The sequence below is a fragment of the Sinocyclocheilus anshuiensis genome, unplaced genomic scaffold (assembly GCF_001515605.1).
Source record: "Sinocyclocheilus anshuiensis isolate Anshui unplaced genomic scaffold, SAMN03320099.WGS_v1.1 scaffold1053, whole genome shotgun sequence".
In the NCBI taxonomy this organism is placed as follows: Eukaryota; Metazoa; Chordata; class Actinopteri; order Cypriniformes; family Cyprinidae; genus Sinocyclocheilus; species Sinocyclocheilus anshuiensis.
In genome coordinates this window covers 868980-894880 of record NW_015555711.1, presented here as the reverse complement: position 1 = coordinate 894880, position 25901 = coordinate 868980, and the positions used below count along the sequence as shown (strand labels likewise).

General features: G+C 36.2%; 4 protein-coding genes and 1 pseudogene across 6 annotated transcripts in view; 1 reads left to right on the top strand and 4 right to left on the bottom strand.

Annotated features, from left to right (window-relative positions):
- The first annotated feature begins 1748 nt into the window (after positions 1–1748).
- On the top strand, positions 1749–7098 carry LOC107671981 (emerin-like). Of its 2 annotated transcripts, none has more exons than XM_016464999.1 (8): positions 1749–2006; positions 2621–2704; positions 2960–3055; positions 3160–3194; positions 3280–3314; positions 3836–3877; positions 3971–4027; positions 6149–7098. In XM_016464999.1, the coding sequence occupies exons 2-8, from the start codon at positions 2623–2625 to the stop codon at positions 6372–6374; spliced, it is 573 nt and encodes a 190-aa protein (XP_016320485.1). In that variant the 5' UTR covers positions 1749–2006; positions 2621–2622; the 3' UTR covers positions 6375–7098. The 2 variants fall into 2 exon arrangements, with proteins under 2 accessions (XP_016320485.1, XP_016320486.1); XM_016465000.1 differs by lacking the exon at positions 1749–2006 and adding an exon at positions 2030–2398.
- A 323-nt stretch (positions 7099–7421) lies between these two features.
- LOC107671928 (ninjurin-2-like) lies at positions 7422–9060 on the bottom strand (annotated as a pseudogene).
- A 30-nt stretch (positions 9061–9090) lies between these two features.
- Positions 9091–14097, bottom strand: LOC107671952 (HAUS augmin-like complex subunit 7). The gene is given in 12 exon segments (XM_016464962.1): positions 9091–9530; positions 9606–9717; positions 10257–10472; positions 10556–10661; positions 10739–10859; positions 10862–10944; positions 11718–11800; positions 12082–12143; positions 12645–12712; positions 13387–13517; positions 13609–13613; positions 13896–14097. Coding segments are annotated over 12 exon segments (1176 nt in total). The 5' UTR covers positions 14023–14097; the 3' UTR covers positions 9091–9468.
- A 517-nt stretch (positions 14098–14614) lies between these two features.
- On the bottom strand, positions 14615–17340 carry LOC107671978 (ninjurin-2-like). Its single transcript, XM_016464996.1, has 4 exons — positions 17166–17340; positions 15293–15521; positions 15086–15215; positions 14615–14890 (listed from the first exon to the last, which is right to left on the bottom strand). The coding sequence occupies exons 1-4, from the start codon at positions 17205–17207 to the stop codon at positions 14824–14826; spliced, it is 468 nt and encodes a 155-aa protein (XP_016320482.1). The 5' UTR covers positions 17208–17340; the 3' UTR covers positions 14615–14823.
- Positions 17341–21592: 4252 nt separating this feature from the next.
- atp2b3b (ATPase plasma membrane Ca2+ transporting 3b) overlaps positions 21593–25901 on the bottom strand; it is a 61558-nt gene continuing 57249 nt past the window's right edge. Inside the window, exon 20 of one of the 2 annotated variants that reach the window (XM_016465044.1) lies at positions 21593–22569. In XM_016465044.1, the coding sequence (XP_016320530.1) occupies positions 22153–22569 (417 nt within the window). In that variant the 3' untranslated portion in view covers positions 21593–22152. The remainder of the gene's footprint in view (positions 22570–25901) is intronic. The other variant, XM_016465046.1, reaches the window with a different exon arrangement.

The following is a 25901-nucleotide window of genomic DNA, read 5'->3' as shown; positions in this document are numbered from 1 at the left end:
GACTGAAGAGTTCAAGCTTCAAAAAGGACCCTAATTTATATTTATAAAATAAATATTTTCCAAATAATACATGTTTTAGGATTCAGTACAGTTACATTTACAGTACCGTTCAAAAGTTTGGGGTGGGTACGTTTTTTTTTTTAATGTTTTTGAAAGAAGTTTCTTATTCTCATTATGGCTGCTTTTATTTGATCAAAATACTGTAAAAATAATATTGTGAAATATTAATACAATTGTATTTTTTTTTTTATATTGTATTATATTTTAAAATGTATTTCATTTAATCCTGTGATGGCCAAGTTTAATTTTCAACAGCCATTACGCCAGTCTTCAGTGTCACGTGATGCTTCAGAAATCATTCTAATGATAGCCCGTATGATAATCAGTGTTGGGGAGTAACTAGTTACATGTAACGGCGTTACGTAATTTAATTACAAAATAAATGTAACTGTAATCAGTTACAGTTACTAAGAAAAAATGTGTAATTAAATTACAGTTACTTATGAAAATGTTAACGATTACAAAGGGGATTACATTTGAATATGTACACACATCCACACTGTAAAAAAAATCCCGTAAAAAAAACGGTAAAATTCCGGCAGCTGGTGTGCCGGAAAATTACCGTAAAATAACGGGCACATTAAATAACAGTAATTTTCCGTAATTCAAAAATACAGTGTTTTGCTGTCATTTTACATGAGATTTTCTGTATTTTCTTCAGCTTTTAATGTTCAATAAGGAGCTTTACTTAAATACTGTGGAAAGTTAAGTAAAAACCATGAAATTATAATTAAGTTTGAACACTGCTTTAATTCAAATAATCAGCCGTAAGTGCAAAACAGTGTTTTAATCATTTATTCACCTATCTGCAAGAATATACCATCTTAACTGCAAGAATATACCAATATAGTTTGTTCAGAACTGCAATTTACTAATATTCTTTGTTCAAACCTGCAACAATATACCAGTATAAAGATTATCGCACAACTACAACAGTATAGCAACAGTTTGTACATAACTGAAGTATAACAATAAAACTTTGATCACAACTGCAACAATATTCCAATAATTTGTTCATAACTGCAATAGTATAAAAAAATGTTTTTAAATGATCATAACTGCAACAATATTTCAATTTAAAAATTAGTCCAAAAGTTAAAATTCGATCACAACTGCAACAACATACCAATTCAGTTTGTTCATAACTGCAACAGTATAAAAATATAAACAATTATCATAACTGCAACAATACACAATAAAATGTGCACATACAGATTTAATAGATTTTTTCCCCAAATTACACTGACTAATCTGAGACATACGGCCCTATAATATCCGCGATGCGGAAAACACAGAAAAAGTTACACTACTATTACATTTTAAATAGGGTAACTTGTAATCTGTAACCTATTACATTTCCAAAGTAACCTTCCCAACACTGATGATAATATATGATTAAAGTTATATGATTTGGCATTCGGAAAAAAAAATATTATCAATGTTGAAGTTCTGCCACTTAATATTTTTGTGGAAACTTTGATACGTATTTTGCACAATTCTTTGATGAATAGAAGAAAGAAAAAAACAGTATGTATTTGAAATGGAAATCTTTTGTAACAATGTAAAAGTATTTTCTGTCAATTTTGATCAGCTGAATGGGGCCTTTGCTGCCTAAAAGAAAAACAAAATCTTTTTTTTATTATTATTTTTTTTTTACAACATATTTCTTGCTTTTCTTCAAATTGTATTTGGGTCTTTATACATTAAAACATATAGACAACAGTAAGCTATGTTGTTGTAAACGGCGCCGATTTTGCACAACATTTTGCTTTCAGTGAGTTAAATAAAATAAAAAAAATATTAAAAAATAATTATAAAAAAAAAAGACTTGACGCTTTGAACACGCCTAGTCCCTGCGAGGCGAAGTGATGCGTCATCCGTGTCTCCTCTCCAGCGCGACACGCCCAGCTCAGGAAAGCGCCTTTGACGTCCGGGGATCGTTTAAGGTAATCCAATTATGACCATTTTTTATTTTTAAACATAAAAAATATATATGTAGGCGACAAAATACACGAAACTATTGCTATTGCATTACTATTGCTCACTCTTCTATCCTAACTAAGTCATGCTAAATGCGCTGTTGAAGTTGTGTCAGTGGTTTCGCTTGCTAACGTTAGCTCGATCTAAGAAATCCCTTTCTCTGACCTTTTGTTCGCCTGAAAAACGCTTTTGTGGTCCTTTTCTCCCGAATGCCCTGACAGAAGATGCCATGTTCGCTTGATCTTTGCGTAGGACGTGTCTTTTGTCCAGAGTAACTTTACCTCACAAAGTTTACAGCTGTCGCAGGCTGCACATGTGTGACGTTCAGCCCCAGATGTTATAGCAGTCTGACACTGAAGTAACGTTACGTTTATTCATATGCAGTGCTGGTTGTTGTATCTCTCTATGAGAGATTGATTTTGTTCTTTCAGACTCTCTTTAGAGATAAAATAATCTTGTTTTACGGTTTTACGTTTCTCAGTCAACCAGTAGGCCTACTAGTTACCTACATGCTAGAACATTATTATGAGTCATCATCAGTTTTAAATCTAAAACCTTTACATAAATCCTGTTGTTGCAGATATGTCCTCATTAAGTGGAAAATCTGATAAAGAGATCAGTCAGCTGCTGGATGAATATGGCATTAAACATGGACCCATAGTAGGTATGTGATAATAAGCCTTTAGTCTTTTAGAGTAAGTTGTAACATGATAGTCATAAAAAAATAATATAAATATTAAAAATGATGTAAAAAGGAAACATTTTTATTAAAAATTTAGCATTTGATTGTTTTTTTTCTTCTTCATATTTTTCTTCATTAAATTTAACACTAGCTCAGGAAAGCATGTTAGAGCATGTTTTTTGTCAATGATTCTGTGGAAAGTTGTGCTGTGATTTGGTGGCGGTTTTGTTTTTGCAGAATCCACACGGAAGCTCTATGAAAAGAAACTGAATGAAGCCATGACCAAAAAAGCTAAGCCTTCCTCGTCTGACAAGACATACTACCGAGAAGAACGTAAGGCTTATCTTTAAAAAAAAAAAAAGAAAGAGGCAGGCTTTGACATTCCCCATATTTAAGGTGTAGAATTACACTTGTAAAATTTGCTTTTGTTTTCATAGAGGAGGAAGTGGAATATATTAACTATCATCAGCCCGTAAGTAAAAACTGAACTTAACTTGAAGGATAACTGCTCTATTATTATTATTATTATTATTAAGCCATTTTTTCAAATTCGGCAGCCACAACTGAGCATATACGATGGATCTGGTGATGTGTAAGTAGCTTATTTCATTTTCCTGACCATGTTAAGAGGTTTCTGCAGGTCTTAAAAAGTCTTAATTTGCACAATTTAAGGCATTAAAAAGGTCTTGAATCAGAGCAGAAAGTCTTAAATTCATAAAATCATGGTATGAAATTTTGCATGCATTGCAAAAAATAAATACCTTTCTCAGTATTTTTATTTCCCAATACAAATAATCTAAACATTCTCAAATCAGGATACATCAAAGTCTTGACAAACTGAACAAAATTAAGTTGGTTTATGCTTAAAATGAAGAAATACAGTATCTGTCAAAAGGATATGAAAACTTTTTCCATATTCTGTTTTTGTAAAATTAATGGAAGTTGTATTTTCAAACTTTGAAGTTATACAACATTTTGACACAGAAAATAAACCCACAGAAAATCTGATGTTAAGCAGTAATCTGAAATCATAACATCTATCAAAACGTCTAGCTGAGTTCACAAATATACTTATATGCTTACAGTAATTGTATATGTGTGATCTCTCCCCAGCACAAGGAGGTCGAAGGTCACCGGTGCCGATTTTGCCCACGAGTGAGATTCAGTTGTTCCTTTCTCCATCTCATTTTTTAGCTTACAAGTGGTTTCCACCTAACTGCTAACTGGATATATGGCATCTCTCCACAGCATACGGAGGTCAAAGCTGACTGATTACAGAGATGAAGACATAGGCTATAACAATGAGTGAGTTTTTGTTTGAACAATATTATTTAACAGTGTTTTTCTTCTTATTTTCATCTTCTCCTAAAATATGTTACTAGAATTTGTGTATAATACTGTAATGTAATAACCTCACTTGAAAACAGGGTTTCCGCGGGGTCTTAAAAAGTCTTAAATTTAGTTGTATCAAATTTAAGGCCTTAAAAAGTCTTAAATTGTACAAGAAAGTCTTAATTATGATCTCAAGAGGTCTTAAATTTGGGGACGGAAAGACCAGAATTGCGATATGGCTGAATGTGACGATTAAACTTCAAAAGGCTATGATTTCATTAAATAAACATGTGCGCTGCATGTTCAAAGTCCGGTGCTGCACTGCTTTGTGTTCTGCCGTTACCGGTAAAACAGTTATATTTCTACCAAACGCTCCACCTGCTGTCAGAATGAATGAGCATTTTCAATAAAACTGATGTTTTGTTCAGAGTTCAGACCAATGCGAAAATCGACCCATGTTTTTACCCTGCAAACACGCGGAGCTTTAAATGTGAACTGGTGGATCGATAAGAAGACAGTGCATTATAAAAATCGAAACATAGGGGTGTGCGATATGTATGGTCTGCGATAATATCGTAATTGTTGTTTTAACGATGTGCGATTTGATATTATCAAGTATATCGCGAAAAGCAAACACAAAACACACCTACAGAGTTCACGCATACATTAGGTGATGAAGTCTAGCAGGTTAGACTAGTGCGCGTGCGCATTTAGAGTGCGTTCTTTCACTGCAAGAATCAGTCTATTAAAATGCATGTACAATTATCACATAATTTAAGATATGGGGCAGAAAATGTATATATTTATATCATTTCATATAGTCAATATCACATGAAGAGTGCCGTTTTTTTCTCCAAAAGTAAACATGATTACAAATGTGATATTGATTTTATACAACAGTTCAATAAACAGGAAGTTAATATTAAGAGACTTACGTTTTAGACACCATATTTCCTGTTTTTGCTCTATTTCTCCAACAAAAATCATTTCAAACACAGCCACAGCAATTTTGCATCTCTGAGCAACAGGAAGCTGTTTCGTTCTTGAATGAATCACCCGTTTAAATGATTCGGTTCAATCGCAATGACTCACTTATTAACAGTGACTTGCTGCCACCTACTGGCGGTTTTAATTTTACATTTAGGTACCTTTTCAGTTTTTAAGTAATTTCAAACATCAGTTTTCAATGTTTTATGTTTAAAATATCAAAACATTATTTATGCATTTGTAACTGCAGGTTAAAGTATTTAATGTCCCTCAGAGCTCAAACATCAGTTTTCAATGTTTTATGTTTAAAATTAAAAAAAAAAAATGTATGCATTTGTAACTGCTGGTTAAAGTATTCCATGCCCCTCAGAGCTGCATTAAACAGTGTGTATACATCTAAATGCCACTTCTAATGCCGCTTCTGTGTTTCCTCTGCATTGCAAAGATACATTTTGTTGATACTGATTTAATTTGCTTGGTAACAACCCAAATGCAAGAATTTGACTCAAAAGATGGTGCACACTCTTAGAAAAAATGGCTTAAAGGTAAAAATGCCCATAAAACTTTTTGGAAATTATTAATTTCTATTACTGCTGTGAACTGACCATACAGAATATGAAGAATATACAAAAATTCAGGGGTCAGCTGTCCACGGTAGTCCTTAAGATATCAGCACAATAACACACTCAGCAAAATATTGTCCAATTATCGTTATCAATAAAATCCCAGAATATTATCGAGATATCACTTTTTGTCAATATCGCTCACCCCTAATTTACGTTATTTGATATAATAATTTATTGATGATAATTGTTTAAATTAATATAATAATTAATACTTTTGACTCATCCATTTTATTAACAATGGTTTAAAGGCTGAAATGTAAAGTTGATAATTTTATAACTTTGTTTTTGTGAAAACTTGTATCTGAACTGTAAATTATGCTTTTTACAGTAATTTTAGTTTAGTATGGTACTACATTGCCCTACCCCGCTCATATGGTATTAATTTTATTTGTGCAGGTCTTAAAAAGTCTTACACTTGAGCTTAAAAATTCTGCAGAAACTCTGGAAAATAAATGAAATGTCCTTCCTATCTATTTTGAAGGGCCATTATCAGCCCAGCTCGCTCGTCCTATCAGAGTTCTTCTCAGCCAGGCCCGTCAGTCTCCACATCCATGCAGCGTGGTCAGTCCAGTCCAGAGACCAGCAAATCTGGAGGTGTGCCGGGCTGGCTTCGTGTCTTGCTGTTTCTTGTCATTGCTGTGTTTCTTTATTATGTGTACACGTGCATGGAGCCTGCAGAGGAGATTCCCCTTAAAAGCATTCAGTAGAGGAACAGTGAGATGTTTTAAATGTGTTCATCAGCCCCAAACTAAACTGATTCAGTACAAGAACAACCAAAAATATAGCTTGGAATAAGAGCAAATAATATTGTTTGAGTACAGATTGTGAGGTTTAGTACCAGTTGTCGTACAACCATAAACTTGTGCATAATGCGTAAAGTTTTAACCAAATACTTGCTTTGTGCATTTTTGTAATCAAACAGATACAGATGTGGAAGACTATCCATATAAAGAAAATTCAGAATTTTTTTTTATCATTGGGGCATTCAAGTGTCTTTAAAACTTATTTTCTCATGAATTGTATGTAAAATCCTTTTGCTGTGGCCACGTATTTAGGGCTCGTGTTTGTGACATTCTGTTGCGCACTATTTGCTACACTGTTTCAATTTTCTGTTTTCAGTGTTAAACCCTTTTTTAAATAAATTCTAAGGTGCTGAATTTAAAACTGAAAAGACTTGGGCAATAAAGTACACAAGCTTGTGCTAGTTTGTGAGTAATAGTTACAGCTAAAGGCTATTGTTAGGCACAATGCAACAACCCCTTCAGCCAAGACTAGATTCACAATATAATGAGCTTTAAGTGCCTTATTACTATTATGGAAAATGATTAAGGGTATTAATTGTATAATTTTTTTATTAAACAAATTTCATTCATTACTTTCATCTCGCTACTTGTCCCTGACATGTAAACACTACCAAAATGCTGTCAAACAATTCATCACATCCAAAATAAGTTTTTGTTTACATAATATATGAGTGTGTAGTGTACTGCGTATATTTATGTATATATAATTAAATATATAAATGTATATACATAAACAATTCACATACATATAGTATGTAAACAAAAACTTATTTTGGATGCGATTAATCGTTTTGACAGCACTACTGGTAATATATTGTGAAGTCTTTATTTCTTATTTGCGGTCAATGAAGTGAATAAACAGTAACAAATTCAACTAAGGAAATTCAGAACATCAAATTACATATTTACTCAGATATGAGTGCTTTATCAAAGTGAAGGTATCCATAAAAACATCAAAAACCATACATGACTATCTATGGATCAAAATGATGGCAGAAAAAAGTTTTTGACAATTACAGTCAATGGTAGCAACTCAAGAGGTTTGGTAAAAGTCTAAATAATAAATCTTGTGTGTAAATATATGTGAGCAGTCCTTGAATATTATTCAGAGGAACTGCAATATCAGATGCTGGTTCTGAAAAAGAAGAGATGTAAAGTCAGTAAAGTAAAGTGCAGTACAGTATTAGAATTCATGTATTGTAAAGACTAAAGTATAGATGTCCATACAAAAATATTCACGATTTTAAATTCAATTTATGAATACATTACAACTTGACAAATTCCTGCAGATTCTGTAAAGTCTGGAAAATAACAATGTCATTCGCTAATAACTCTGCTCACCCTCCAGACTCGAATCCCAATGCTGTTATGATGATGTTGATAAGAACAGTAAAGAACACAAAAACTGGCCATATTATTCATCGTGTTAAGTCTCGGCTGTTTCTTAACATCATTCAGGTCATACTTCACTAAAGGGAACAGCAGAAAACACATCGTTGCATAAATGAAATTACAGCAGACAAAAAAATCCTTCCAGAAATAATAACTAACCAATGAAGATGAGCAGGAGGCCAACAATGACCTGCAGTGAGATGGACAGTGAGATCAGAGCGATGAGAGGAACGTAGGTGCTGTGCTCCTGAATGCAGCACTGTCTTCAGCTGAGAGGAGTTCGCCATCAGAAGAGCCACATCCAGCATGCTCTGTGCTGCACTCTTCTTAGTAGCGTAATGATTCATGTTGACGCGATGCTGTGCTTTCCCTGCGCCAGGAGCCTGACAGGGAGCGAGTATAATAACATTCATTGGCCTGTCCACTCAAGATCATGTAATTAGGAAATAGTTAAGTAAAAAGTAGTTAATGAGTGTAAGACAAGAGTGAACGAACACACCTCATGAAAATTCTTCAGAAAGAAAACGTAACATAAATGTTTAAATCTGTGGCACGTTTAGGCTGAAAGATGTCTGTTCCTCAAGCAAGACAAGTTCTTTCCACAGGACAGTTTCACGGACAGCTTAAGCAAATATGAAACTTCACACAGCACTGCTTGTACACACAACTGAAGGACCTTTGCAACAGAAGTATGAGCATCACTTCGGTGCTATCGAGGGGATGTTGTCTTGTGGATAGTCTGCTTGCAGTAACAAAACCAGATATTTAACAAATGAATTAATATAAAGCATATATTATTGCCTCTATAGAGTTACAAGATGTTATCTGTGCTGTAAAATGCTTTTGGAACACTGCAGCATTTTTAACAAACAAACAAGAAAAAAGATTAGAACGCAGACATGTATCACTCACCTCTCCACGTTGATTATGGGCTTGATTCTCCATTTTCTTCGGGTTTTGTTTAGCAACAGAAATGTTTACAGGAAGCTCGCAAACAACAGCGCAGCCTGAGAAGTGTTTTACACTAAAACTCCTGGCTCTCTCCAAAAGATGTGCTTTTGAACATTGAGACACAGACCCTCCCATTAGTGTCACCAATGAGACACTACCCGACCAGTAACGCTTGTCTGTCTGCAGCTGTTGCACTGTTTGTGTGAGAGACGACGAGGTTTCAGACAGACAATAACTTTAGTTAACACAAATGTAAATTATCTATAAACTAAAAACACCTTGTGTTTCTAGAAGGTGAGTCTTTATTAAAAAAAAACAGGTCATGACACAGTGATTGCAAATCAAACACTGGCATATACTAATCACAGGCTTTTGTAAAGAAAGAGGATTATAGTTTATAGCTGTTTAGGAGTATTCTATTAGAAGGCAATTTTATAAGTAGAATGCTTATTGATCAGTGTCTTGGAGTTCAAAAAACAACAGTTTGTTATTTATTCCTAGTATAAATCTGCCATAGTGGTGTTATAAATCACAGTGCTTTGGGAACAGTCCTGAACATGTAAATAAGTGGTCTGATTGGTTATGTTTGACACCTCATGTCTTTCACTAATTAAATCCAAGCTGTAGGTTGTAGATTTCTGCTTAGTCCTTGAGGTTATGATTGGTGAAGGGAGAGAAAAGCCACATATCTGTTCTTTAGCTACTCCAGCCGTTCGGCTAAAAAAAAAAAAGCAAGCGTGTTATTTAGAAGTTTGTGTACAAAATTCCGCTCAAATCCAAGATATCACTCACGCAGCGTGTGCTTCTCCCCTTTAGACCAGTACCGCTTGTCTGTCTGCAGCTGTTGCACTGTTTGTGTGAGAGACGACGAGGTTTCAGACAGCTGCTTAAGAGCCTCGAGCTCCTGAAACGTAAATGAAGAATATGCAAAACATTTGTATTTGAATATGCAAAATATATACAAGGGCTGTCCAGAGAGTATCCAGCCATGTAATTCAAAACTCTCTTCATGCTTTTGCAAAAGTATTGCGTTTCCCCAAGAATCCTTTGGGTTCACTTGCAAAAGGTTAGCATTCTTTCGCAAAACTATTGCATTCCGCGAAGAAACTTTGCATTTGCTCCTATAAAAACATGCAAACTTGAAATGGATTACAAGTATTAATGTTCAGTTTCTTGCACAGACCAATGATTTTGCTTCATAAGACCTCAATATATTGTCAGGAGCCATATGTATTAAATTTTGTGTCCCCTGATTTTATTTTTTTTAACTCTCAACGTGACTGTAGCCATTGACTTGTATTTCATGCATTACAAATGGTTTCAGCTACAAAAAAAAATCTTTACTGTTCTACTAAATAAAAAAAGTCAATTAACAGCAAATTTTCATTTTTGGGTGAACAATCTCTTTAAGTTACTGCAGATAAATGATGTAGGATGCTTTACCGTATTACAGGTGTGCAGGAGCTGATGTACAGACTGAAACACAATAGCGCCAGAACTGAGGGCCGGAGGGGCTCTTTGGCAGTACGCCTTAAAGTCTGCGTTGTAGATGTGTCCGAAAGCAGTCATGAGCTGAGACATGTCTGAGATGGCCACTTTCAGCGCACAGGGGGACAGAACAGCTGCCGAACCTGACGAATGTGAGTGAAGGAACTCACACTGAGGAACAGAGAGGATCATGCTATTATTATGGAAACCAAACACATCATATCAGATGTGAAAAATGCACATGATGGTCCCACCTCTTTGTGGAGCTCGACTAATGTGCTCTGTGTAGACTGCAGCAGATCCATGGCCTCTGTCAGGCTTTCTTCTCCATGACTTCCTAGTCGGGAATGTTGATCACTCCTTCAATGGCAGTACATAAAAACCGTGTTAAAGAAAACAGTTGAAAATGTACATGGGTGCATAAAAATCATACAGACCTGTTTATGAAATCACTGGGTTTACTGTGTTGTTTTCCGTTCATTTTGTTGTGAGTTGACTGTGTGCGTATTAGATGTTCACGGATATGTGCAGGCCACGGGTTGCAGACCGGATTCATATCCGGTCTGATAAGTGATCCTGAAACATTAGTTCCCCAAGAAGATCATCGTTCCTCACACTGTCATCACCAGAGGATGAGTTCTGCCTACATCCATCAAAATAAACAACATAGAAACAAGACCACATTCAGGACTAAAGGTTGATGTTAAATCAATGTTACAAAAAGCTGCAGAAGTCAGATACCTAGAGTTTAGGGGTGTGCGATATATATCGTAATTGTTTTAAACGATTCGGTTCAATCGCAATGACTCACTTATTAACAGTGTTTGCTGCCACCTGCTGGCGGTTTTAATCTCGGCTTTTTCTTTCTTTTCTTTTTTTTTTTTTTTTTTTCATGTTTTAAATCATTTCAAATATCAGTATTCAACGTTTTACGTTTAATATATCAAAACATTATTTATGCTTTTGTAACTGCAGGTTAAATGCATCCATGTCTTGCATTAAACAAAATACGTGTGTAAATGCATCTAAATTCCACTTCAGATGCAGCTTCTGTGTTGATTTCATTTGCTTGGTAACAGCCCAAATGTCTTATTATGCTAATTCCCTGATTAAATGTAAGAATTTGACTCAAAAGATAATGGACACTTTTAGAAAAAATGGCTTTATAAAGGTAAAAATGCCCATAAAATGCAAAAATCAGTTTAAACTTATTGGAAAAGATTAATTTCTATCAGTATGAACTGACCACCACACAGAATATGAAGAATATTAAAAACATTAGGAGTCAGCTGTCTTCGGCAGTCCTTAAGGTACCAGCACAATAACACACTCAGCAAAATATCGTCTAATTATCGTTATCGATAAAATCCCAGAAAATATCGAGATATAATTTTTTGTCAATATCGCACACTCCTACTAGAGTTTATGGAGGAGTCTGCTTGAATGACCATCAGAAGCTGCTCCAGAAACCTCAGCTGCTGTAATGGTGGTGCAAGACCCTGAAAATATAACAGACACAACAGGACACATTAGTTCATTCTGTTTTAGAAAATACATTTTAAATGATTAGATAAGAATAGTTGTTCTTAACCCAGTATCAATCTGTCCCAAACATTTTTGCTTGTTCAATCATGTTAATGAAGTATTCAACAGTGTTGCTAAAGGTGCATGTGAAACTGAAAAGATCAAATTTTAAAAAACATTTCAGAGTAATCTCTATTCTGCTCTATACATAAATTGCACTAGACAGTATAAAGATCAGCATTGTATAACTTCATACCTTGATTAAATCCTGGTCGTTAGCTTTACATAACATCATTTCATAACCAAACCGTGCGAGTTCTGTGTGTGAGAGAGAAAGCACAACAAAACAATAAGCATAAGAAAATAACAAAACAATTTGAAACAGAGCAGACCGAGATTTTGTTGGATCTTCTCTTTGTAAATAAATAAATAGAGTAACAGATATACTTATGCAAAACTGAAACAACTTGCGTATTCAAACCTGTGCTTATTAAAATATATAAAAGAAAAAGTGATCATAATTTTATTTTAAATAAATTACAATTAGCGATCCTTATATAGAGTCCTTTAATGTCATCTAATGATTCTTGTTCTAAATATACCGGACAAGTTTTTAAACTATTATTACACTGAATGGCATGGTGGGTGTCATGGTAAAAATGTACGTAGTCATTATTTTATGCTCAGAAAAAGACTTTAACAAGACATTCTAATGTAGGGGGGAACTACAGCAAATTTAAAGCTTAAAATTTAAATTTAAAACGTATTGTTTTTATGCCTGAAAACCTCTTTTCGTCTTTGACCCATACAAAGGATTACCTTGAACTAAATCCTCATTCTGAGTTGCTTTAAGTGTGGAAAACTTCTCCTTTAGGGATGGACAAATGCTTTGTAAAAACACACACACAAACCAAGCAAGGCATTTTAGTACACAGATTTGCAAACTACATATTTGACATCATTCTAATCATGTTTGATGATCAATCAGGCATCAGACCTATGGAATTACATTTCTGCCGAAATTCTGCGCGCGAAAGATAATATTTTGAGCGCGCAAAAGTGCGTTTTGCACGCGCGCGAACTTAGTTTTGTGGAGAAAATGTTTGTCATTACTCCGGGATATTGGTTTATTTCGAATCAGAGGGAGTGTCAGCCACGTTTAAAAAGTGAATAAGTTAAGTAATTTGTGGATTAATGCTTACACTTTTCAACGATTCAGTCCGACTTGGTGAACTGGTTCAACCGGTTCACTAAGAAGAACCGGTTAAATCGAACGATTCGTTCGCGAACCGGACATCACTAATTTAGAGAGCACTGAGGGCGGGCATCAAGGGAGCAAGCTAGTGAAACGTTGCACGCGCAAAAGAGAAGGTCTGCACACATCCAAAAACTTATTTTAAATGCAAAATTGATTTTCGTGCGCTCGAAATACTTTCTTCTTTGCGAGACAAACATTTTCTCCACAAAACTCAGTTCGCGCGCGTGCAAAACGCACTTTTGCGCGCTCAAAATATGATCTTTCGCGCGCAGAATTTCGGCAGAAATGTAATTCCATACAGACCTGGCGCAAATCCACTCGAGTGTATCAGTCCTGTGTAATGAAGGAGAGCAGAGGAGCTCCTGCACACTGTCCGGCTCCCGCAGGTACAACCCATCCACCAGAGGACAGCCCAGACTCTGAGCAGTCAACACAACAGTTCAAACAGCCCATCTAGTTATTGTGTTACTGACACTTTGCTCTGGTTTCTTGTATTTGTCAGCTCGCTAAACAGATACATATGCAGCATACATTGAGCCTGACGGAAGAAACGATAACGTTAACTAAACCAGCAATTATATCAAGTACTGTATTTTTTCTATTACACAAATGGTGTCCTGAATTGTGGACAAAAGATAATATCTTAAAACTATGTTATTTTAATGAACAGTTACACACACAACTGTTGTTAGCTCCACAACTAGCAGCTAGCTAGCAGCTCACAGACCCAAAACACTAACGTTACTACAGACCCAACACAGCCGGTTTTGAATTCGCGAAACATCAGAAAATTATTGAGTGTGTCATTGTCTGACAGCAGCTGCTCTTTTGAATTGCCCGCCATGTTGTTATTCCTTCCTGCAGCTGAGCGAGTCCGAGGCTGTGCGTCAGCGTCATTCCGCGCATGCGGCTACAGCGACCCCCGGCGGCCACAAGCATATTACAACGAAACACAATCCACAATAGACTATCACAGGGCTGTCCAAACTCGGTCCAGGAGGGCCAGTGTCCTGCAGAGTTTAGCTCCAACTTGCCTCAACACACCTGACTGGAAGTTTCTATGCCTAGTAAGAGCTTGATTAGCTGGTTCAGGTGTGTTTAATTGGGGTTGGAGCTAAACTCTGCAGGACACCAGCCCTCCAGGACCGAGTTTGGACAGCCCTGGGCTATACTGTAATTATACAGGCCTAAGTATGGTTATAATATTTACCTTGAGCATTATAATAATTGAGGATTTGAGCATTTTTGTTTGATGACTCAGTAAAACAAATAGTGTGGGTTGTTCATTTCAGGTATGGATGTATGTATGTGTGTGTTCATATTTCTAAACATCCCCAAACTGTTTTTAATTCTTCCTTTTAGATCACATGCAAAGTGATTTATCATTACATCCCAAACATTTTTGCTGGTACAAATCAAATCTCTAATGTACGTATGAAATTTTCAGCAGTGTTGCTATAAAGATGCAATAACCAAGACGGGAAAAAAAAAAATCACAAACATTTTACTATATTCTCTATTGTGTCCCTTATGTAAAAAGGTGTCTTTCACATAAACTGAGAAAAAGACAAATTCATAGTTTGTTAAAATGTGCTGCCTAAACTACACAAAATATCACGAGATCTTTTGCTGAGATATGATATGGAGTACAATGTCCAGTAAGTTGTTTGGTAAATACATGTCGATGACATGAAAGGCAGGTTGAGTGGCAATACAATCATGTGAGCAGTCCTTGTGTGCTTATACATCATCAGTGAAGTTTAAAGATCTGGTCTGAGCGAGTGCAGTTTCAAATATTACACTGCCCCTGAAACAAGGGGATGAGATGTAAAGTTAGTACAGTCTGAGAACTATCCCGACGTGGGAATAAAGAAGGGATAGATGTTCATAGACGTGCAGATTTCTTATTGGGACATTACCTCAATTAACTTAACTATAAAAATGATGGAAAGAATGAGTATAAATCTATTTTCTAATGATACTTTGCTGTTACTCTGCTCACCCTCCAGACTCAAATCCCAAAGCTGTGATGAAGATGTTGATAAGAACAGTAAAGAACACAAACACAGTTGCTGCGTCATTCATTGTGTTAAGTCTCGGCTGTTTCTTAACATCATTCAGGTCATACTTCACTGAAGGGAGCAAGAGAAAACACATCACTGTTACATCAATGAAATTACAGCAGAATACTTTCAAAGAGATAACTAACCAATGAAGATGAGCAGGAGGCCAACAATGACCTGCAGTGAGATGGACAGTGAGATCAGAGCGATGAGAGGAACGTAGAAGCGGTGCTGTGCTCCTGAATGCAGCACTGTCTTCAGCTGAGAGGAGTTCGCCATCAGAAGAGCCACATCCAGCATGCTCTGTGCTGCACTCTTCTTAGTAGCGTAATGATTCATGTTGAAGCGATGCTGTGCTTTCCCTGCGCCAGGAGCCTGACAGGGAGTGAACATTACATAAAAAAATCAATTGGTGAACACTGTAAACATTCAACATAATTTATATTATATATAAAATACGAATATATATATATCACCAGCCAAAAATAACATTCTGAGTTTTTAAATGTCATTACATGATTATACTGTAGAAATACTTAACATGTAATGCATTTAATATTAAGTAATTATCCTACTTGTTAAAATTCACATGCTTAAATACGTATAAGGTACATGTAGTATCAAATAATATCACATTTGAGTAATATTCCTACTGTCTCAGGGGGGAAAAATGGTAAAAAAGCTATCACTAGGGCAGTACCTTTTCAAAAGGTACACCTTTGCACCTGAAGGCTCCATTCTTGTACCTTAAAGGTATATATTAGTACCTATAATGTACACGTACCATCCCTGTAATAGCTTTTCTACCTTTTTCTGAGAGCGTACATATGATTTTATTGCTAAGATGATGAAGAAATCTGCCGACAAATGCAATACAATATAGGTTTTTGAGTTATTGAGTAATTGAGACCCCAGACCGGAGGGTTAATAGCCTATATGTGCATCATATGATAGTGCTCAAACATTTGTATCCAGAATATTGAGCTGAACATCAAAATAAGTCTTGAGGGTTAGTGCTATATACTGAAACATATACATTCAAGTTCATACAAGATATGTGTTGTATCATATGTGTAATCATCATTTTTTATTTCCCAAGAACATAATTCACAAAGATCCTCAATTTGTTCATATATCGTTTTTCTTATCTTACATTTCTTTTGAAGTGTTCGTTTAGCTTGTTCCTGTATAGTCAAGAGATGGATATATTTTAAACAGGGATTAAGGATAACAACTCTGTTTTGGTTATATACAAAAGGGTGAGTGTGATTTCACCAAGTACAACATGTTCCTGGATCAACATCCTTGTTGATCCTGGAACAACATTCCAATTAACCAATCAGAATTGAGGGATAACTTTTCAGGAAATATCTGTTTTAGGCTTACAATCAGGGTTAGGTGCTTCTACACCCTTGTTAATCAGCTATCATTTCACACTGATTTTAGAAATATAAATTATGGGTAGGGTTAGGTTTAGGGGTAGGGATTGGGTTTAGTCTATATTTTCGACCGTAATGTTGATCCAGGATCAACAAAAGATGTTGATCCAGGAACATGTCTTACTTGGCAAAATCACGACGACCATACAAAAGATGGGAATGATAACATCCCCAAGGTATGACTGCAGTTGTGTGTCTGTCAGTCAGCATAGCAGTTTTGGGTGGTGATGAAGGGTGTTCTCCAGTTCTTTCAAACCTAACGTTACATTATGTAAGAGAAGCCAATATGTACACTCCCTAATATGCTATTTATACATGCTAAATGCACTCTAATAGATGTTTATTACAATATTTTGTAAAACTGAATATAGGTTGGCTAATCGATAAACCTGTAAATAAAGTGATAAGAACGAATAATACAGAATATAAACCATTTTATGATCACCTATAGTTATCCCTTTAAGATAAATAACACAGCACGTCTCCATTTTATCCTTTTAGCGTTAAAACCGTTGTGTTTTGAAATTGAACTTTTTCCGTTTGTTTAATAAAAAGCATCAAACATCAAGAAAAACGTTACCTCTACCGTTCCTGATTCATTGAGAGGTTGTTTCTCCTCCATAGAGACGGATGCTTATCTTTAAAGATTTTGCTTAGTTGGACTAGGTATTTAAAAGAAGCATTCGAGAAGTTCACGAATACAAAAACTGCGTGAGGAATGAATGATTTCTACACTGAAACATAAACAACAGATTGCACCTTCAGCTCTGCCTAATGTTTTCTGATTGTAAGCGTATTAGTAGTGGTGAGGACTGATTCATTCCAGTGACTCGAATCTTTTGTTTACTTTCACTAAAAAGAGTCGCTATGATTCGTTCAGGGACTCTTTCAGTAGTTCACATAGTTACGTCAGAAGGTGTGGTAATTACATCAGCATTCCTTTAATTACAGGTTTTTAAGTCAACGCATGTTGTTAAAACCTAAGTCTTGTTTACACAGTGATTACTCACCTCTTGTATTCTACTGACACAACAAAACATCTAGATATTTTTAAAACTCATCTACCAAGCCATTACCAAGTAACAAAAACCAAGTATAATAACATAAAACAATTTGATCTTTTGTAATGATCTTTTTATGTATTTATCAGCAATTTGACTTGAAACAAACTATGAATGTAAATTGTGTACTCCCAGGATGTTTTGCTCCAGCCAAGCCAGGGAATGCTCACTAATGCTCACTTACCTCATTCCATGACAATTCATCCAGCATCCCTGCACCATCCCAGCTCCAAACAGTAAATATTATATATTCTTATTAAGCAGAGCTCCATCATGGGAAGCAAGACAGTTACATTAACCTTGTCTCCCATTGGTATCATTTAATTCAGATAAATGGCATGTAAAAATGATAGTTAACCACTTCACATGTAAGTCACATGTTCTCTTCCAGTCTAAGTGGGCAGTTCCTGGCCAGAGTAACCTGCAATGAGAACCAGAACAAACTATGTACAGAATATGAAGTTTGACAATATGTGATGCAAAAGTGTTGGACACCTTGTTTAACCAGAATTACTTCATCTTTCCAAAAAAGATTTCCTTTAAGGGAAGAGCTGTTCTGGCAGTTTGTGAAGCAATGTCATCAGGCAGAAGAAATAATCACAGGCACACAATAAAACACAACCACTGACACTGGTCAAAGTTATTATTGTAGAATACTTTGATTTGATTTTTTATACAGACAAAAAGTGTTGACTTATTTTCCCATTAAATTCTTAGATTTCCATACAGTTTTGTCTACAGTATACAGCTGTGTTCTTTCATCATAGATAGATACTTTTTTCTCTTAAGTAACAGGCAGGTAATTATTAATATATTTAATAGTTTAATTTTTGTTCTTTTTTTTCTATTGTAGAGCAGTAAGTGTATGTTCAGGAGAATGTGCAACTGTTTTTTTTCCATCAACTAAAAGAGCACAGATGGAAAAAGACAATAATAATAATAATAATTATAGTAATCATAATAATGTACAAGCTGTTCAATTTGAATTCTTTACAAAAAAGCAAAAGGAGAAAGAAAGAAGAAGAGACAATAGAGTAAAACAAAAAAAAAGGTGCTTAAATCGTAAACAAAAGATGCACATGTGCACATTTTGGCAAAATGTACAGTGATGGTGCAGTTGTACAATAATTGATAACTTTTATATTAAATATAGAATATTATTTACTCTTTTTCACATTACATTTTTTCACCTTACCTTGCGTGATTTTTCTACAACAGAATGAAACAAAATGTAGGCAGACGATGGAGTTTTGGATGATCTGTTTTCTTTTTTTTTAAATATATATATGCGTATATATATTTGTCACTCTATCAGGAGTCTTGATAAAGTGGCTGTCTGTTGTGGTGGAGAGGAGGGATACCATACATATGCCACTGTAATAAATATCATCACTGTCTGGAGAGTTCAATGATCGGGGTATACGTCGTAGATATAGTTGTTAGATTGAAAAATTATTAAGAGACGAGCATAGCTTGAGGCCTATTTTGGTAGTTAAGCTTAGCTGAGGATAAGATAAGGTTAGGAAATGTTTCTTTATTATGGTATAGCAGGTTCACTGACCTATCCTCCCTGACCACCACTTTGGCCTGCTGACTGTGCCTGGGCCTTTAAATGGGTTCAGTCTGTGAGACCTGCCAGCGCTCTCGACACTAGAGACTCCACTGGAACTGTCTGAGCCCGATCGAACCCAGCGAAAGGTCGGACACACTCGTGCAGATATAACACAGTTTTGCTTGAAGGAATATTCCGGGTTCAATGAATGTGAAGCATTTGTGACATAATGTTGATTACCACAAGAAATACTTTTAAATTAAAACTTTTAAAAGAAAATGAGAGACAATTATTGATAATATTATTGATAATAAATTAAGTAGCAAAAATCAAGGTTGCGATGAGGCACCTACAATGAAATTGAATGGTTTTTGAAGGATTTAAAAGCAAAAATGTGACAATTATAATCATAAACATTGCACTTGCATTAATTATATTGTTAAAATGTGTATTATTTGACCTGTAAAACTATTTAAACAATCATTTTTACAATCATTTTAGGGTTTTATGGTCTATGCTGTTGCATCATCATGGCAAAAGTTGTTCATTTGGATTTGATTTTACACAGAAAAGGTTAGTAAGCCATTTTTCACATGTTGACATTCATACTCTTTGCATCTTCTGGCTATACTATTGAAACAATGAGTGAAATATTCTGAACCCAGAATATTCCTTTAAAAATGGGTTTCCATTTAAAGATCCAACGACAAAACATTCTGCTAGTCGTAGAACAAGTCAACCCATTTTAGGCAATGTGTTTGTTGGCATATAACAAGTAGTCAGATTGGCAGTGCAACACTGCTCCACCTCCAGGCTCCACGCCACAGACAGGGCAGAGTATCAGGAGGAGAACATCAGCATGGACTATAGCACATTAATGACAGCACAGATGCGCTGGGAGGAGAAACGTGTGTCCACCAACCGCTTAAGAGCCACAGTGAAGCATCAACAGACAAACGTGAAGTCAAACAATGACAGTGTAAAGCAAGCAATATGATATCAACATGCTACACAAAGACAAAACCGACCAATGCAATGACATGATCTAGTGGCGCTCATGCTTGCATTGTCTGCTTTCAATATTCGCCAGTTTCTTTGAACTGGACAATCTAGAAAAGTATTCTATACAGATAAAGTTTTTTTTTCTCGAGATCCATATGTACATGTCGTGAAGCGTATTTCACAGAGCTGTGAGCAGGGCAGTCTGTTGCATAAGTGCCGGTCTCATTCCCCAAAATGATTGTAATAAGTTGCAATGCATCGACTGAAGTGGTAAGATAGTAACGGTACCATTCCAGATGATTATGGGGTGTAAAAGGAGGTAACCCCGGATGATACAACTGATCAGTGGAACGTCAATGGAATGTAACTGAATCAAACACACTATCATCTGACATGGAGAATCATGCATGTCTTTACATATATAATAGGGATTACTGTTCTGTTGTTCTGAATTGCTAAAATATAGACCAATAGCCAGACAGTGTGTCTATCAAAGTCCACAGTGAACCTCGATAATGTGCAAAAGTAATGATACCCTCATGGATTGTCCATCTTTTAGTATCTTTGATATTTTTTTAACTATGGTGTGGCAGTATAAGATGGATTCCCTACCTGGGGACCACAGTCTGCAGATATTCACAATCTGATCAATATTTCACACACACGAGGAAAGCAAGTATGTATTTAAAGGGCCAGCAGATATGCATGTACTGAGTAAATAGAATTATTTGAACATGTTTAAAGGGTTGATGCATTTGTTGGTGTCATCTGCACAACATGAATTTTAATGGCTTTTATGTGAAAGAAATATAAGACACCATTAAATGTGGAGTCTGGGCAAACCCACTGAAATCCTTAAATCCAATTTCAGCTACTTTGAACAAGGTATAACATATTAACAAGGCTATTTTGTCGTAAGGCTGATTTCCATCGCTGAGATGGAAAACCACCGACATCCCACCCACAATCATTGAATTGCTGTGATGGGATTGCCCAAATCCTCTACCCTGTAGTATATTTTAAACATGAACATGTTGCGTAAATGTTTAAAATATCATGAGCATGATTTCTGTGTTTAAAAATGCTTACTCTCACTTAGAGTGAAGCTACAAATTTCTCTAAAATAATATTATTTTTTTGCTGTAAACAATAATCGTTAAAATGGTGCGGCGACGTTTTTGTCTTCTTTTTGTTATCAGCAGACGCATTATAATTGAATTAGTCTAAGCTTCAAATTAATATTATCTTTGCTTTGTTAGTACTTCTTTTTTCTAGCTTTTTTATGCTTTTAGGACAGACACAACACACACACAGAGAGAGAGAGAGAGAGAGACAAAGTGAAAATGAAAAAAAATCTGGGTGATCACAATAAATAAATGAATAAATAATAAATAAATAAATAAAATGTTTTAAAGCTAATCCATAAAGCATTACTCAGAGTAATAAATGTCGTTTTCTGTGATATCGCAATGATAATCCCAGCACTCAGGATGACGGTGGCGATAGTAAGAAGTCAAACATGATAATAATAATATTGAGTTTAGTAACATCGATAAAAAGTAAAGTGAATGGACTCCTACTCCACCCGTAGGGAACATATTCCTTTGCATTCTGAGAAGTCAATAGTCACCAGCACTAAAGAGCCGCTAAAATCCATCGGGTCTGGATTCCTCACCTTCTCAGGTCCGTCCAAAGGAACCACAGACATGCAGCAGACTGGCCTCCTCTCCACACGGTGAGAGGAGAGGTGTCTGTGGGGCTGTTGTTGAGACATGAGGAGTTATAGTGCTTTCGGTGGATGGTGGTAGTGGGCAAATGATTGGGATGACCCTGTCTTAGTATTGGGGGTCAACCACCTACAACGTGTCCGTAGGAGCCTCCCCCACCAGCATGACCCACACAGGTCCGCATCCTCAGAGTTCTTAGGGTCTTATCCTCTGGAGCGCGGCCAGTCATAGAGAGGTCTCCAGGGCGAAGAGGGGGTACAGCTGTCGAGAGGGGGTTGTCCAGTGCCCGTCTGGGCCTGTGGGGAGGTTCAGGTGGTAGACGCTGCTCTCGATGGCGTTGTTGTTGCGGTTAGGCGTGGTGGGGAGGCTGTACTGGCGGTAGGGATGGGGCGGTGGGCGGGAACGCTGCGGATGCTGGACCGGAGGAGGAGGGGGCTTTCGGAAGGCCGGATGCAAGTGGTGGTTGTGCCTCGACCACTCCGATTCATCGTCAATGTCGGTGTCGTCGATCAGCGGGATGTTGTGGATGAAGTCGTTGATGAGAAACTCGGGGTGCGCCATGAAGTTGTGGATGGAATTCCTGGACGCAGGTTTCTCGATTCCGTCGTAAAGGGAGCTACGGAACGCTTTCACCACCCGCATCTACACGGGAACAGAGGGGACGAGGCACAGAGAGAAAACAGAGTGGGAGAAGTGAGGACAGGGAGAGGGTTGAGACAGAGGAGGGTGGGAGCAAAGAAATCTCTCAGTACATGTGTGATAGAAAAGACCTGAAACACTGTAGAACCTGTTCTGAACATGCCTTACAATGCACAGACAGCTCAAGATCAGGTTGCTGCAAAATAGTGCACTAACTGAATCTGTCTGTCTTTTTTTATTAGGGTAGAGTAATAATTTTATTTTGGTACTTGAAGGTGCAATGTGAAATTTCTAGTCACAAAAAAACAGAATTACAAAAAAAATAGTTTTTTGTTCCAAATGCTTAAACCCAATATATGCTTCAGTTTTAGTGTGAACGCTTAAACCTAAAGTATGCTTCAGTTTTAATGTGAATGTGTAAACCCAAAGTATACTTTAGTTTTGATGCAAATGCTTAAGCCCAAAGTATGCTTCAGTTTTAATGTGAACGCTTCAGCCCAAAGTATGCTTCATTGATGCAAATGCTTAAGCCCAAAGTATGCTTCAGTTTTAATGTGAATGCTTAAACCCAAAGTATACTTTAGTTTTGATGCAAACGCTTAAGCCCAAAGTACAGAATGCTTCAGTTTTAATATGAACGCTTAAACCCAAAGTATGCTTCAGTTTTACTAACTGTGATATTTTCAGAAATAGAAGTCGCATTTTTTCATCTGAAACGTGCTGCGATTTATATTCCAAAGTTATATTCCAACTGTTGTTCTGTTGTTGGTGTTTCTTTGTTTGAATATGGCGCTTATCACATGCTGTGTGGTATCGGCGCTTGGTATCGGGGCATTTTAACGAGTACGAGTACGAGTACAGGAGACCAGTATCGGTATCGGTGCATCCCTAGTTTTAATGTGAACGCTTAAACCGAAAGTACAGTATGCTTCAGTTTTAATATGAACGTTAAGCCCAAAGTATGCTTCAGTTTTAATGTGAACACTTAAACCCAATGTATACTGCAGTTTTGATGCAAATGCTTAAGCCCAAAGTATGATTCAGTTTAAATGTGAACACTTAAACCTAAAGTATGCTTCAGTTTTAATGTGAATGTGTAAACCCAAAGTATACTTTAGTTTTGATGCAAATGCTTAAGCCCAAAGTATGCTTCAGTTTTAATGTGAACGCTTAAACCCAAAGTATGCTTCAGTTTTATTGTGAATGCTTAAACCAAAGTATACTTCAGTTTTGATGCAAATGCTTAAGCCCAAAGTACAGAATGCTTCAGTTTTAATATGAACGCTTAAACCCAAAGTATGCTTCAGTTTTAATGTGAACACTTAAACCTAAAGTATGCTTCAGTTTTCATGTGAATGCTTAAACCCAATGTATACTTCAGTTTTGATGCAAACGATTAAGCCCAAAGTGCAGAATGCTTCAGTTTTAATGTGAACGCTTAAACCCAAAGTATGCTTCAGTTTTGATGTGTTGTTATACTTCGGTTTTTATGCAAACCCTTAAATGTGAATGCTTTAGCCCAAAGTATGCTTCAGTTTTGGCACAAAACTAAATCCCAAAGTATACTTTAGTTTTAATGCAAATGCTTACACCCAAAGTATGTTTCAGTTTTTACGCAAATGCTAAATTGTCAAAACGGAAACTGTATACTTTAGTTTTGATGCAAACATTTAGCATATATTTACTGCTGAATATGTAGCCTTTCCAAGTATACTCCATTTGACAGCAATTAATTCAATCATACTGATTCACTTGGGAATGAATAAGCTCTACGGTTTGTTCCATAAAGACACATCAGTTAATTCGGCTGTGGCTTCATTTGGAACTATTTGCCAAAAATAGGCAAAGTAACTGTTTGAAGTTTGAAATCTAAGTTACCCCTAATTTTTGAACTTTTATTTATTGAACTGTTAAATAAAAACAATACTTGCAATTGTGTTATTCTTTACTGATCTAAATATTCAACATTCTTGCTTATATGATATTGCTGGTATATGATATAGGTTGGGATTTGTAACAAAAACCATACCATTACAAAAACACTATACAAATTATTATTTTTTTAACTGGTTTCTAATAGTAATAATTTTCTTTCCTTTGGTCATCCACCATGCATGCATAATGCCCCTGGTCATTGCTTAAGCCAATGATGGGCTGCTCAGACAAACAGATTGCAATTCTGTTTTAGGTTTTATGCTGCAGATTTACACAATGCACATTCATTTTTTAGATTCTAATACCCATAAACACGGGCATTATACTAAAGCTGCACAACCAGATCTTAAGAGTTTCTCAAAGAAAGTGAGATGACAAACAAAATAAAACCAAATCTAAGACACAGGAAATGGACCCGAGCTGTCAGTTCACAGTTATCACTCAAAATTAAAGGTGAAGAACATTCTCATAAGCTCAAAACAGAAAACAGACCAGGCCTAAAACAAAGAGACGAATGGAAGCACAAAATACCAAACAAAAAGCCAATACAAAACATACGCCATGTGTGTATATCGACTTATCAGTGGTGAAAATTGAAGTAGTGACACAAAGAGAAAGAGGATGTCTTGATACACACATAGACACACAGCCAATGGAAGAAACAGTGGGTAAGAATCTGCAACACAGTGCAAAGCAAAGGGGATGTTATGAATAGACAGATGCATGACTGGGGGACTGGGGGTATGCTGTTCTTGGAGGAGTTATGACATACTCCTCAAGTGTACTAGCAGCATTCAGGAGTGTGTTAAAAAGGAAGCAATGGCACTCTAGTAATGTGATTGTGATGTCATAACAGAAGCCATGGAGACAACATGCGTAATGAGGCCATCCGCCAATGATGCCAGTTTATGCCAAAGAGTGAAAATAGGTCATAAGCTGTGAAGATATACTGTAGCTGAAGTGTTAAATATCAAAGGATCTGTAATCTCATCTATGGATTTATATTTCTCCCTGATCAGCAAAATTAGTTTTATTCCAGTTTGAATTCTACTGTTATGATTTACTGGAAATGGAAATTCCATATAATAATAATAATAATAATAATATAAAACATGTGTTTCTTCAATTATGGGCACTTCAAGAAAAAAAACATTAGAAGGCTAATTACATTCTCACTATTATCATTTATCTTCAATTGTACAAATAACAATTTCCAGCAACAGACATACATAAATCATAAGGAAGGAGAATTCTCTCATTCGTACGGACAACACTGCGACCGTTGCGAACATCAACCACCAAGGCGGTCTACGCTCCCGTCGCATGTCGCAACACGCCCGTCATCTCCTCCTCTGGAGTCAGAAGCATCTAAGGTCGCTTCGCGCCGTTCATGTCCCAGG